The sequence below is a fragment of the Balaenoptera musculus genome, chromosome 15 (genome assembly GCF_009873245.2).
Source record: "Balaenoptera musculus isolate JJ_BM4_2016_0621 chromosome 15, mBalMus1.pri.v3, whole genome shotgun sequence".
In the NCBI taxonomy this organism is placed as follows: domain Eukaryota; kingdom Metazoa; phylum Chordata; class Mammalia; order Artiodactyla; family Balaenopteridae; genus Balaenoptera; species Balaenoptera musculus.
This window is the reverse complement of record NC_045799.1, coordinates 24171556-24184932: the sequence shown is the minus strand read 5'-3', so window position 1 is coordinate 24184932 and position 13377 is coordinate 24171556. Positions and strand designations below refer to the sequence as shown.

The 13377-nt window shown below is 41.7% G+C and overlaps 1 protein-coding gene across 1 annotated transcript in view; it reads right to left on the bottom strand.

Moving 5' to 3' along the window:
* Window positions 1-1596: 1596 nt before the first annotated feature.
* Window positions 1597-13377, bottom strand: part of EDEM2 (ER degradation enhancing alpha-mannosidase like protein 2) — a 45663-nt gene continuing 33882 nt past the window's right edge. Inside the window, 4 exon segments of the mRNA XM_036826925.1 lie at window positions 1597-2156; window positions 4317-4438; window positions 7231-7375; window positions 12799-12923. Coding sequence (XP_036682820.1) covers window positions 1656-2156; window positions 4317-4438; window positions 7231-7375; window positions 12799-12923 — 893 coding nt within the window. The 3' untranslated portion in view covers window positions 1597-1655.

The following is a 13377-nucleotide window of genomic DNA, read 5'->3' as shown; positions in this document are numbered from 1 at the left end:
TTCAAAAAAAGAAATATATAATCTTTTGTATGTATTCAGTATTACATGAAAATTAAATGAATATAATGCAAAAACAAACAACCCAATTAAAAAATGGAAAGAGGACCTGAATAGACATTTTTCTAAAGAAGACATACAGATAACCAACAGACACATGAAAAGATGCTCACCATCACTAATCATCAGGAAATGCAAATCAAAACACAATGAGATATTACCTCACACCTGTCAGAATGGCTATCATCAAAAAGACAACAAATAACAAGTGTGGGCGAGGATGTGGAGAAAAGGGATCCCCTGTGTACTGTTGGTGGGAATGTAAATTGATGCAGCCACTGTGGAAAACAGTATGGAGATTCCTCAAAAAAATAAAAATAGAACTACCATAAGATCCAGCGATTCCATTTCTGGGCATTTATTTGAAGAAAACAAAAACACTAATTTGAAAAGATTATGCATGCCTATGTTCATTGCAGCATTACTTACAATAGTCAAGATATGAAAGCAACGTAAATGTCCACCAAGAGATGAATGGATAAAGATGTGGTCTGGACAAAGTGAGAGAGTGGCATGGACATATATACACTACCAAATGTAGAATGGATGGCTGGTGGGAAGCAGCTGCATAGCACAGGGAGATCAGCTTGGTGCTTTGTGACCACCTAGAGGGGAGGGGTAGGGAGGGTGGGAGGGAGACCCAAGAGGGAGGGGATATGAGGATATATGTATATGTATAGCTGATTCACTTTGTTATACAGCACAAGCTAACGCACCATTGTAGAGCAATTATAGTCCAATAAAGATGTTAAAAAAAAAAAAGATATGGTTTGTGTGTATACACACACACAAACACATGTGCTCACACACAGTGGAATATTACTCAGCCACAAAAATGAATGAAATCTTGCCCTCTGTAAAAATATGGATGGACCTAGATGGTATTATGTTAAGGGAAGTAAGTCAGACAGAGAAAGACAAATACCATATGATTTCACTTATATGTGAAACATAAAAAAACAAAACAAATGAACAAACATAACAAAACAGAAACAGACTCATAGATACAGAGAACAAACTGGTGGTTGCCAGAGGGGAGGTGGGGTGGGGGGAAGAATGAAGTATGTGAGGGAGATTAAGAGGTACAGAATTCCAGTTATAAAATAAGTAAGTCACAGGGATGTAATGTACAGCACAGGGAATATAGTCAGTAATACTGTAGTAACTTTGTATGGTGACAGATGGTAACTAGACTTATCGTGGTGATCATTTTGTAATGTATAAAAATATCTAATCACTATGTTGTACACCTGGAACTTATGTAATTTTGTAAGTCAACTATACTTCAAATAAAAAGTAAAAAATGAAAATCCCTCCCCACCAAAAAAGAACTAACAAATACATTTATAACACCCTCCAGAAAATGGGAACTTTGAAAGGAAGGGAGATTCAAGTATCAACCCCTGGAGTCTTTTACGTTTAGCTGTTTCTCCAACTGTATGAGAAAAACAAACTAGATTCGCAATTGTTTTTAGCCATGAACCCTTTCTTTGAATGAAATCTCACGAAATGATCCAATATGTAAAATAGAAAACCATGATCATCAAAAGCAGATTTATTGTTATAGTTTCAAAAACAAACAAAGTATCATCCAGTGGTTATGAGGAATCTAGGAAAACCTGTCCCAGTAATGCCAACTTTGAGGTAAAGGGCTGACTAGGGCAGCTGAGAAGTGGGATTTTCTGCTTGGCGGGCTTCTTCTCCCTTGCCCGGTCATAGTTTTCAGGGGAGGACAATGTTCCTGGCCCTGCTGGGGGTTCCCATGGCCCTGAGCTCATAGTTTTTTTCTGAAATCTCGACCTATTCCGTTTGAGAGAGTAGAATTCCCTCATCAGATCTTCCACTTCCCACTGCTCTTCCTTCAGCCTCCGGCAACAGTGCAGGGCAGCGGGGTCGATGGGGTGCGCTTCTGTGTTGAAGATGTAACCCCCGGCCCCCAGGATGCACTCCCCGTAGGGGGTTATCACCGCATCGAAGGTGGAGCCATTGTTGTGGATGAAGTTGGTCGGGTCAAACAGCAGGTAGAGGTATTTCACGGTCTCGGCCAGGAAGAAAGACTCCATGCGGTTGTCAAGCTTGTGGTCTCGCAGATCTTTGATCTGCCACGTGGGGGAGGGAAGCAAGTCAGACCAGCATCACAGTATAGCAGAAAGGGTCAGGGGACCCTGTCAGGCATTCCCGCTCTGCCACTAGGTGACTGCAGGCCTTTGGGCAAATCACTTAACTTTTCAGAACTTTGCCCTTTTCCCAGCCATCATCATCTCTCACCCGGGTTATCACAATTTTCAACTGGGCTTCCTGCTTCCATCCTTACCCTAAAGTATATTTATATCATAACTCTTACCTGTCACTCCTTCACAGAAAACCCTCTGTTGACATCCCATTTCCCATAGACTAAAATCAAAATCCTTATCGTGGCCTAACAGGTCCTTGGTGATCTGGCTCCTGCTCCCTCCCTGACCTCATCTCTTCCTGCTCTCTCCCTGGTTCTCGCAGGTCCAGCCACATGGCCTTTTCTGTTCTGTGAACAAGCACATGCCCAGCCCGGTTCTTTTCACTGGTGTTCTTGCAACCTGGAGCACTCTTCCTTCAGACGCCCTCCTGCTCTTTCACTTCCTTCAGGTCTCTGCTCAAACGCTGCCTCATCAGAACAGTCTTCCCTGGCCCCCCTACACGATACAACAATCTCCCATCCCCTTTATCTTACCCTGTTGTGACTCTAAACATTGATCTAATCATCCCCTTTTTAATGATGTAAAAATGTAGCATCATTTACTTAGCTAATCCTCCCTTAACGGACATTAAGGTGGTTACCAAGTTTTTTGCTCTTGTAAACAACTAATTAGGAGTCTTTACGAAGAGAAATTCATACTGAGTTTACAGTCAGGGATGAGTAAGTTTACTTGCTACAAACATTTATTTTAGCTTCTCAGAATTAGCAATACATTTTCTTAAACGAAACTAATTCTCAGTAGACATCTATTTTACACCAAAAAAATGTGACTAAAATATGGACTTGATGTACCAAGAATTATTATTCTCTTGCCCTGTTTGCCAAAGGCCAAGGAGTCAGTTGCCTGTTCCCATCATTCTCCTTGGAAGGGCTCCAAAAGACTTCACTTTCATGGAAATAAGTCAAGAGTTCCTAAGGGCCCAATGGGCTCATCCACTTTGGCTTTTCACAAAATACAGCATATTAGAAACTACAACATATCATTGCTTTATATTTCTCCTACACATATAGGTCTTTTCTTTAAAAACATGTATCTATGTTTTACTTATAGAATATAATCACATTACAACTTTTTGAAAAAGAAGTTTTTTGTTTGTTTTTAATTCCTTACCCTAAGAAAAACCTCTGTGGGCTTTTTGGCAAATAGGCTTCCAGGCTATTTGCTTACACATCTGGTTTTTACATGTCTGTAACCACTGTTTATTTCTGTCTTGCCTGCCTGGGTCCTCTAAGGATGTGACATGGCTCTCATCCTTGACCCTTTCAATCCATTCTCCACAGAGCAGCCAGAGTTATCTTTCTAAAATACAAATCAGAGCATGTCACTGCTCTGCTGTAAATCCTCCCAAGGCTTCTCATTCCAAGCAGAACAAAAGCCAAACTCTTCCCCACGACTTATACAAAGCCCTGCGCGATCTAGCCCCTGCCTACTTCTGGGGCTGTATCTCCTCCCACTTTCCTCCTTGCTCACGCCCTACAGCCACACTGGCCTTCTTTCTGTCTCCCAGATACACATTCTTTGTTTTTTCTACTAAAATGTCAGCTCAGGGGCTTGGTCTTTCTTCATTGCTATAACCCTCAGCCTAGCACAGAGCCTGGCCCGTGAAAGACACTCAGTAAATATCTGTGAGACCAGTACAGCTGTTCCATTAAGGATCCCTGGCTTTGCAAATAAGGCTATGGGACTCTGTAATTCCCTTCTAGAATCCATTTTATAGGCCTTTTCGCAAAATGTTTCACAATACTCACCCTTGCCAAGTAGCCTATTCCGACAGCTAAAGGATCTCTGAAGCAGGGAGAACGCCAAGGGCATGGAGTCAAGACCCCCTGGGAACTAACCCTAGCTCCACCTCTACTAGCTCTGTGACCTTTAGCAAGGCTCTCAGCTTCTGCTCCTCAGCCTCCCCATCTATAAAATAAAGGCATTACTTATATCTCTAAGGTCCCTTCCAGTGCTAATATTTCAGAGGCTCTTTAGCAGCAGGGGGAGACATTTCCTAATTCTTGGGCCCGTGGAAACACTTACTGTGGCAAACCCACATTCCACCTTGCTGATTTTTTCGATGGATTCCACGGCATCTCTTCCGAGTTCTAAGACAGTGGGGTCCCCCGTGGCACGGTAGAGGTACATGGCGCTCTCAATGAGTTCTGCAAAGTTCAAAGCAGACCTTCCTCACCCAGTGGCTGAGCAGAGAAGGCTTGGGGACTGCCTGGGGCAGTGAGAGATTCCTTCTCTCCACACCATGTCCACAGGGTCCCAACTAGGGGGAACATGGGACAACTTACTCAATACTGAATCTTCAGAGCCAATATACCCAGTCTGAAGCTTAGCATTAAAATGGACCATGGACTCCCATCCCAAGGCAGAGACAGGCAGCCAGGTTCTGGGATAGGGAAGGTGGCAGAGGCTGCTGCCTATCTCCCAATATCTGTTCCCTCCTTCTTCCTTAGTAACAGAAGAGCTAACTTTATCCAAGCACATGGCCACCTAGACTAACAACTATTCCCAGCAGGCAGGTGTGGGATTAAGGTCCCTGCTACCAAAGAGAGTCATGTAAGGCCAGAAAACCAGAGAGAAATAAATTTCTATTTTATCTAAGCTACTACTTTGTCTCTGTCACTTACAGCCTAACCTAATCCTAAAACTTAAAAGAGTATGAGCCTGTCATTACAAGGCCCTTTCCAAGATGGGATAGGCCAAAAGACAAAGGTTAAGATACTCAAGAATCAACTTTCAATCTAGCAAAGATGCAGCCATCAGTTCTCTGTGCCCAGAACAAGGCAACAGTCTTGCCCTGTTCTACACCACAACTGGAATTTGACGTTCAGACATGGGCCCCATCATAAGATGAATATTCACCAACTAGCCAACAGGAATTGGACCAGATGGGAATATTTATTCCAGAGAAAAGAAAACTTAGCAAAATGTGTTTGTTGCTTTCAGATATCTAGAGAGCTGTTATGGAAAAGATTTGATTTCTAGGGTGGGCCCAGTAGGCAGAAGCTACAGTTCAACAGACTTTCCTACTTCTTCACCTCTTTTTTCTCAGAGAGGAAAGAACATCTCTCCCCTCCCTATACCAACGTCTCCTCCTGATGTTCTACATCCTGTTTCCTCCTAGCCCTTGATCAGTACTTTTCTCCCTTTTGATTTATTACTGCAAACTCCATTACTTATTTTTGGAGAAAAGATCGCTGCCTATCTCTCCAGTTTTCTCCTACTTCTCTCTCCCTTTACCCCACAGGCCTCTAGACACTTGCTCATCTAATCACTCATATTCTAAGCAAAGATTGGGGCACATTTACTGGTAGATGAACACACTGTGTGTGTTCAAAGACAGAAAAGATGGTGTCCTCATGGGAAGCCTCTCCTTATGCTTCTCACAGCTGGCCGACTCAGTGCCCAGGGCCAAGCATCTTGTTTCTTGTTTTCTCTTCCTCACACATGGGCCTGCGTATGCTAGTAACTGCTTGAATTTCCTGTATATCTAGCCAACTCTCTAGAAGAGGGTGACAGTCCAAGGTTTAGATTTGGACTTAGGTGGAGGTAAAGCCCTTCAGAGGCTTTTAGGCTAGGTTCTGTGCTCCAGCACTGCTGATCGGATACATGCACCAGAGCGTCAGGGACTGGCCAATCTAATTATAGAATAGTACCTTATCTCCCATTTGCTACTGTTTTGGGATAGGAAGGGTGACTGGTCTAAGACATCTCTGGATTCCTGGCTGTGGTGCCTTACCTTCCACTGAGCCTTCCTGCAAACAAAATATGTTGCCTCCTTAAGTAGTGAGCCCCCTGTCACTGGTGGTAATCAAACAAAGATGAGATAACCACTTGACAGGGCTATTGCAGGGGAATTTTGATTAGAAGACCTCTCAGGTTCCCTCTAACCTTGAGAATGCACATGTCTAAGTCTTACATTTAGTCCCAAACTCTGTCTTCATTTTATCTGTTGGGAACATGGGATCCAATACCATCTGAGTATTTTCTCTTTAAAAAAAAAAAATGCCATGAGAATAGATGCACGAGAAGTACTAAAAACAGCAACCTCTAAGGAGTCAAAAGTGACTAATTTGCTCCTTCCAGTTGCTGCTTTACTTCCACTTCTGGTCCTCCTCCAAGACTCCTACAGCAATCACTTAGAGGACTACAGGGTTAGAGGAGGAAGGAAGTGGAACCGAGGAGGGCAGGATGGGCAGAACCCATTCGAAGGCCCATCGCACAGCTAAAAGGCATTCAGGTGGGAAGAGCCTAAAACAATGGGAACGTAACCTATTTTGAGGGGGAGGGGAGTTGACTGTGTGCTGACTCAGCTTCCTTCCTCTGTCCCCCCTTTCCGTCCTCTCCTCACAATGTTTAACTTCCCTTCAGTGAGTCAGAAGATCGGAGCTGGAAAGGAACTTAGAAGAGTTATCAAGTGTGTTGTCCCTTTCTTCTCTACATCTTGACTGCTGACCTGCAAGTGGGGAGGTGGACGAGAAGAGATGATTCACTCCTGAAGTCCATTCCAAAGTTCTAACGTTCCATAGACGCACAACTTATCTGACCTGACCCACTGACTTAACGAAGTTTGCCTACACATCTGAAATCCCAATGGCAAGAATTCAAAAGGCATCAGCCTGGCTTTTTCCATCTCACTTGCTTGTCTCGGTTTGAAAGAGCATAAGATGTAATTAGGAGACCTGGGTTCCAGTCCTAGCTCCTATACTTAACAGCCTTGGGCAAGCCATTTCAACCCACCAGGCTTCCGTTTCCTTCTCTGAAAATAAGGGGGAAAAATAATTCCTAGAAGGAAAACCATCCAGAGCCGCTGGAAGAAGCAGATGGGAAAAAAATGGAGCTGTGAGCACTTGCGAGGCACGGAGCCTCATAGAAAGGCGAGGGGTTGAGGTTCTGAGAATCAGAGCCTGCGGGCTGGCAGTGGGCCAGAGATGCTGCTTACCTGGTCGAAGCGGGTAACCCTCTCGCTTCTCCACTGTATATCCCTGAGGAATGTTGTAGAATTCCGGGAGCCCCCCAAACTGCTTCCAGACGGTGTAGTAGTTGAGGAAGGTCCTCATGGCATTGTCAATGTCCCCAATGAGGGTCTGTAGGAGAGAAGTGGTTGTCAGGCAAGCAGCCACCAGGCAGGAAACCCACATACAAAACCCCACACTCAACCTCAGGGAAAAGAGGAAGCAAAGGCTTTGGAGCCAAAAAGACCTGCGATCAAACCCAGAGTCGGCCATTTACTCGGTGTGCTGCCTCAAACCGGACACTTAACTTCTCTGAGCCTCGTCTCTAACATGCAAAATACAACATATATTTTACATTGTTGTGAGGGACAGAGGCTGTATACAATGTCCCTGCCTACCAGTACGTGCTCAGTCAATACTGGCTACTAACTGTTTTTAAATAGGTAAGTCAGCCATCTGATTCAAAATTCTAAGAATAAGAAAAAGATTGATTGTACTTAATCTCATTCACACCCTACCCCCCAGCAAATAACCATTTTGCATTAGTTTGTAAACATAAGCAAAGATGTATGAGTATGTATTATTTCCCCCACATTAAATACGGCTTATTAAATATACTTTTCTGTAGCTTCCTGTATTCATTTAACAATACATCTCAATTTTTCCATGTAAGTACATAAAGCACTCCCTCCTCCTATTTATACAGTTGCATAGTATTCCATTGCTTGGACCACAATTTAATTAGTTCCCTATTGATAGCTGGTTGGCTTGGTTCCAATCTTTTGCTATTTGCTACAATAATCAATGCTGCAATAAATAACCCCATACATATGTCACCTCAAACATATGTGAAGTGTGTCTGTAAGATACATTCCCAGAGTTGGGATTGCTGAATCTGAGAATACATGCACTTGTAATTTTACTAGGTGCTTCTATGTAGCTATTCATATTAGTGTAAGCTCACAGGGAAACAGCTGACCTTCTTGACATCTCCACTGGATGTCTCAAGGATGGAGCAAACTTGACAGTTTCCAAACAAAACTATCGGTTCCTTCACTATCCCGCAAAGTTGCCTCCCTCCTCTCACCTCTCTCCCTTTTCAGTAAACGGCATCACCTTCCACTGATTCCACTCTGGCCAGATACCTGCTGGCCATCCTTGACTCCTCCCTCTTCCCCCACTCCCACATCCATTCCATCAGCAACTGCTATCAATTCCCTCTCTCTAAAACATAAAGATTTTTCTCTTTATCTCCAGAGCCACCACCTGTTCACCTGCATCTTGCACTGGGATGACCTCAAAGGCCTCCTCACTGGTCCTACCACTTGTCTTCTCCAGTCCACTCTCCCCAAGGCAGCCAGAGTAACTGTCTTACTCAGTGGCTTTCCACAGGCTCGGCTTAAGGTCAAGACACCTCACCATGGCCCTCAAGGCCCTGCGCAACCTGGCCACTGCTGACTTTCCATTGACCGATCTTTCCCTTCCCTGGACTGTGGCCATGCTGCTTTTGTCTCTGATAAACACCCAACGCTTTCCTGCCTCGGGACCTTCACACATCATGTTTCCTCTGCCTGGAATATCGTCCCCCACCCCAGTTCTTCACATATCAGCTTGAGCATCACCACTTCTGAGAGGCCTTCTTATCTAAAGTAAGTCCCCACCCCATATTCTCTCTTTTAGCCTCTAATTTGTTTCCTTCATTGCAACTTATTATTTTATGAATTGGCTAAGTTTTTCTTTGTGTCTCGCCCTCTATAACTTCACGAGTGCAGGGCCTGGAATACAGCAGGCACCCAAATATTTGCTGAGTAAATGAACAAATTTAATGTCTATAAGCCTCCTTTCTTCATCTATGAAACATCGTTTACCTCGGTGTGTTGTGATAATTCTGTGTAAAATGCCCGGCACATAAATCATTCTTTCATAAATATTTATCACCTCTATGTGCCAGACAGACTGTCAGCTAAATGTTAGCTATTAGTGTTATTATAACCTCACAGAGAAATAACCCCAGGACCCCTTCTTAAAGCAGGAAAAGTGCCACACATAAAGCACACAAATCCTATACAAACCAAGATGGCAAAGTGTGGTATATACATACAAAGGAATATTGTTCAGCCTTAAAAAGAAGGAAATTCTGACACATGCTACAGGCATGAACCTTGAGGGACATTATGCTAAATGAAATAAGCCATTATGCTAAATGAAATAAGCCAGTCACAAGAGGACAAATACTGTATGATTCCACTGATATGAGGTACCTGGAGTAGTCAAAATCATAAAGACAGAAAACATAATGGTGGTGTGACCCAGCAATCCCACTGCTGGGCACATACCCTGAGAAAACCATAATTCAAAAAGAGTCATGTACCACAATGTTCATTGCAGCTCTATTTACAATAGCCAGGACATGGAAACAACCTAAGTGTCCATCGACAGATGAATGGATAAAGAAGATGTGGTATATATATACAATGGAATATTACTCAGCCATAAAAAGAAATGAAATTGAGTTATTTGTAGTGAGGTGGATATACCTAGAGACTGTCATACAGAGCGAAGTAAGTCAGAAAGAGAAAAACAAATACCATATGCTAACACATATATGTGGAATCTAAAAAAAAAAAAAAAAAGGTTCTGAAGAACCCAGGGGCAGGACAGGAATAAAGACGAGATGTAGAGAATGGACCTGAGGATACGGGGAGGGGAAGGGTAAGCTGGGACGAAGTGAGAGAGTGGCATGGACATATGTACACTACCAAATGTAAAACAGATAGCTAGTGGGAAGCAGCCGCATAGCACAGGGAGATCAACTCAGTGCTTTGTGACCACCTAGAGGGGTGGGATAGGGAGGGTGGGAGGGAGACGCAAGAGGGAGGAGATATGGGGAGATATGTATATGTATAGCTGATACACTTTGTTATAAAGCAGAAACTAACACACCATTGTAAAGCAATTATACTCCAATAAAGATGTTAAACAAAATAATAATAACGATGGTTGTCAGGGGCTAGGAGAGGAGAGAACGGGGAGTTATTGTTTAAAAGGTATAGAATTTCAGTCTTACAAGGTGAAGAGAGTTATGGGGATGGATGGTGGTGATGGCTGCACAACATGAACATAAATACCACTGAACTGTACACTCAAAATGGTTAACATGGTAAATTTTATGTTATGTGTATTTTACCACAATAAAAAAAAGAAAAAAATACAATCATTTATTTTTTCTTCCATTACTGGGCATTTGGACCATTTCTAGTTTTTCTTTGTCATGAACTTTGCTGCTGGGAATATCCGTGTACAGGTTGCATCTTTCCCTGGTCAATTATTTTCTTGAGGAACATGCATAGAAGTAGAATCAGGCAAAGTCAAAGGGTGTGATCAGTTGTATGGCTGGGTGGTACAAGCAGGTTTTCCAAGAGGAATGTAGTCAAAAATAGTTTTAAGGAAATAGATTTCCCGATCCTTAATTTTCCTAAAATGGATCTGCTTGAAAAGATGCTTACAACACAAAGGCAGGCAACCCATTCTATCTCTTCCACAACTGTCCTTCTACCATCTTATAAAAGCAAGGTGTACCCACCAACAGTCTCCAGCCTTACTGCGGAACATTGTCCTTGGATATAAAAACATCCTGAGCACTGAACTAGGTTAAATTTAAAATATTAGTGTAGGTGTTGAGAAAAATGAATGGCTCTAACCACTGGGTAACAAATCCTTCTGCAAATCAGATGGCTTTCAATTCTTTGCCTTCAAAAAATTGAAAGAGGAACTGGTCAAGTTGTCAGCAGAGACATCATTAAAAATAATTTTTGATGACAGATCATTTGTGATTTTTTTTAACCATATAAAGAGTGAACCATAAAATACTGCCACATTTGCAGGCCAAAAATGGTTGAATGCTGGCAATTTTATATGGTTCAGTCTATTAATGATTTCAAAGAACTGAATGATACCACAATATCAAACTCCTTCCATCTCCATCTACTTATTTATGTGCATAGGCTCCTCGGCACTTACATCTAAAAAAATGAAAAGCAGGAATAAAATTGATGCTTAACCGTGCCCTGTTTTAGCAATATGTATTATTCATGCACAAATACACGAACTACTTAAAAACTTTAAAAGGCCCCCAAAATCTCATTAAGAAATGCACTTCCAATAAAATTGCTTTCAGGTTTATAATCATCAAAAATTGTAAGCTGTAAATGTTGTTTTAATCATTTACATACTAATGATAACTAAATCCAGAAGAAAGCAAATTTAATACTCAGAGCTTATGATCACGGGAAATTTTAAAACATTTTAAATTTCTATGTATGAACAAATTTTGTCACAGAGACAAATAAAATATAAAATATATTTTATATATAAATTATATATATAATTATATATAATTATATTATATATAATTATATTAATATATATTATATATATAATTATATATATATTATAAAATATAATAATTAGGATAAAATCCTGTTGGAGTGGCAGAATGGAAATATGAGTTGGAGGAGAAAAAGGAATGGTATACAACTATTTAAACTCATAAGATTAAAAACATGCATGGGGCTCTATAATTTTTCAAAATTCTTTTAGGGGACACTCAAGTAAATTTGAAGATCTTAGAAGAGTTGGACCAATATTTAATATTATCAACAAGTTCTCGCTGAGCTTCTTTCCCCATCTATAAAATGAGAGGGTTGGCTAAAAGTATATAATGGGGAACAAGTTAAATAAATGACAATATATCTATTCAAAGGAATACATGCAACTGTTTAAAAAAGTAAAATTGATCTTTATGTATCAATAAAGAATAATCTCCAAGATACATACAGTGAAAAAGAATAAAAATGTTCCTATTTATGTAAAGAATAAAGGGGGCTATAAATATACATATATCTATGTATATGGATTTCTGGAAAGAGGTACAGAAAACTGACAACAAGGGCTGGATTGGGGAGAGAATCTGAGGGTGGGGGCTTGAGACTTATCATTGTATTCCTTGTTGTGCTTTAAAAATTTACTACCATCTACATGTTACTACCTTTTCTTAATTTCTTAAGATTAAAAAGAAGTTGTTTATAAAAATACTAAAAATATTTTAGGACACACAGGGAGTGGATTATATGGGCTCTAAGATCCCTTCCAGCTGCAACTCTATCAGACCATGTAATGGAGACACATAATGATGGCAGACAGAGCAGCCCCAGCTGCTGTCATGCCCTTTCCTAGGCCCACTGTCAAGAATGAGGATACGTGACAGAAATGTCCAGTGGAGAAATGGTTATTGCCAATGGCTATTACCGCCCTGTCTACTTTAAGTGGTACAACATTCCACAGCAAACTGGAAGTTCAGTTCCTGACACCTTAAAGTTCCCCCTGGAAAATTCAGTTTGGCAGAACTTTAAATCTGTCTCACTCTAAGCCCCTCTCCCATCCCCAATCCACCCCTCCAAAAAAAAGTGCTCGAGCACTTTTTTGACTTATACATTAGAATGAGCTTGCTTTGCCGGTTCCATAGAAAAAGGACCACCCTCTCTGATCGTTCCTACCTGAAGACCAGGCCAGTAGGCCTCCAGAGACTGGAAGACTGGCATGGACACAGTCCCCTTGTACATCTGCACCCACAGGTACCAGTCATCAAAGCGGGTGTAATTCCGAATGGCTTTGTTATATTCTGCAGAGGAGATAAGATGATGGACACATCAGTGATGAGGGACACAAAAAGCAGGCTTTGGCAACAGAAGGATGGACTTAAACATTTGCAAGACCCTAGGGTGGCCCAGTCTCAAAGCAGACTAGGATGCAAGGAGGCACAGAGGAAGGAGCATGGGTTCTGGAGGCAAACTTCCAGGCTCAAATTCCAGCTCCAGCTTTACCACTTGTTAGCTGTGACCTCGGGCAAGTTTTTCCCTCTTAAGCCTCAGTCTTATTATCTATAAAGTGAGGAGAGTAATGTTATATACCTCATGGGACTGTGCAGTCATTTATTCACTCAACAATATTCACTGAGTGCCTACCAGGTGCCAGGCACCTGGGGGGTGGCAAATAAGACAAAGTCCAGCCCTAAGGGAGCTGGCATTCTAGTGGGAACTTGAACTTATAACTCCCCCTAGACTGTAAATCTATGA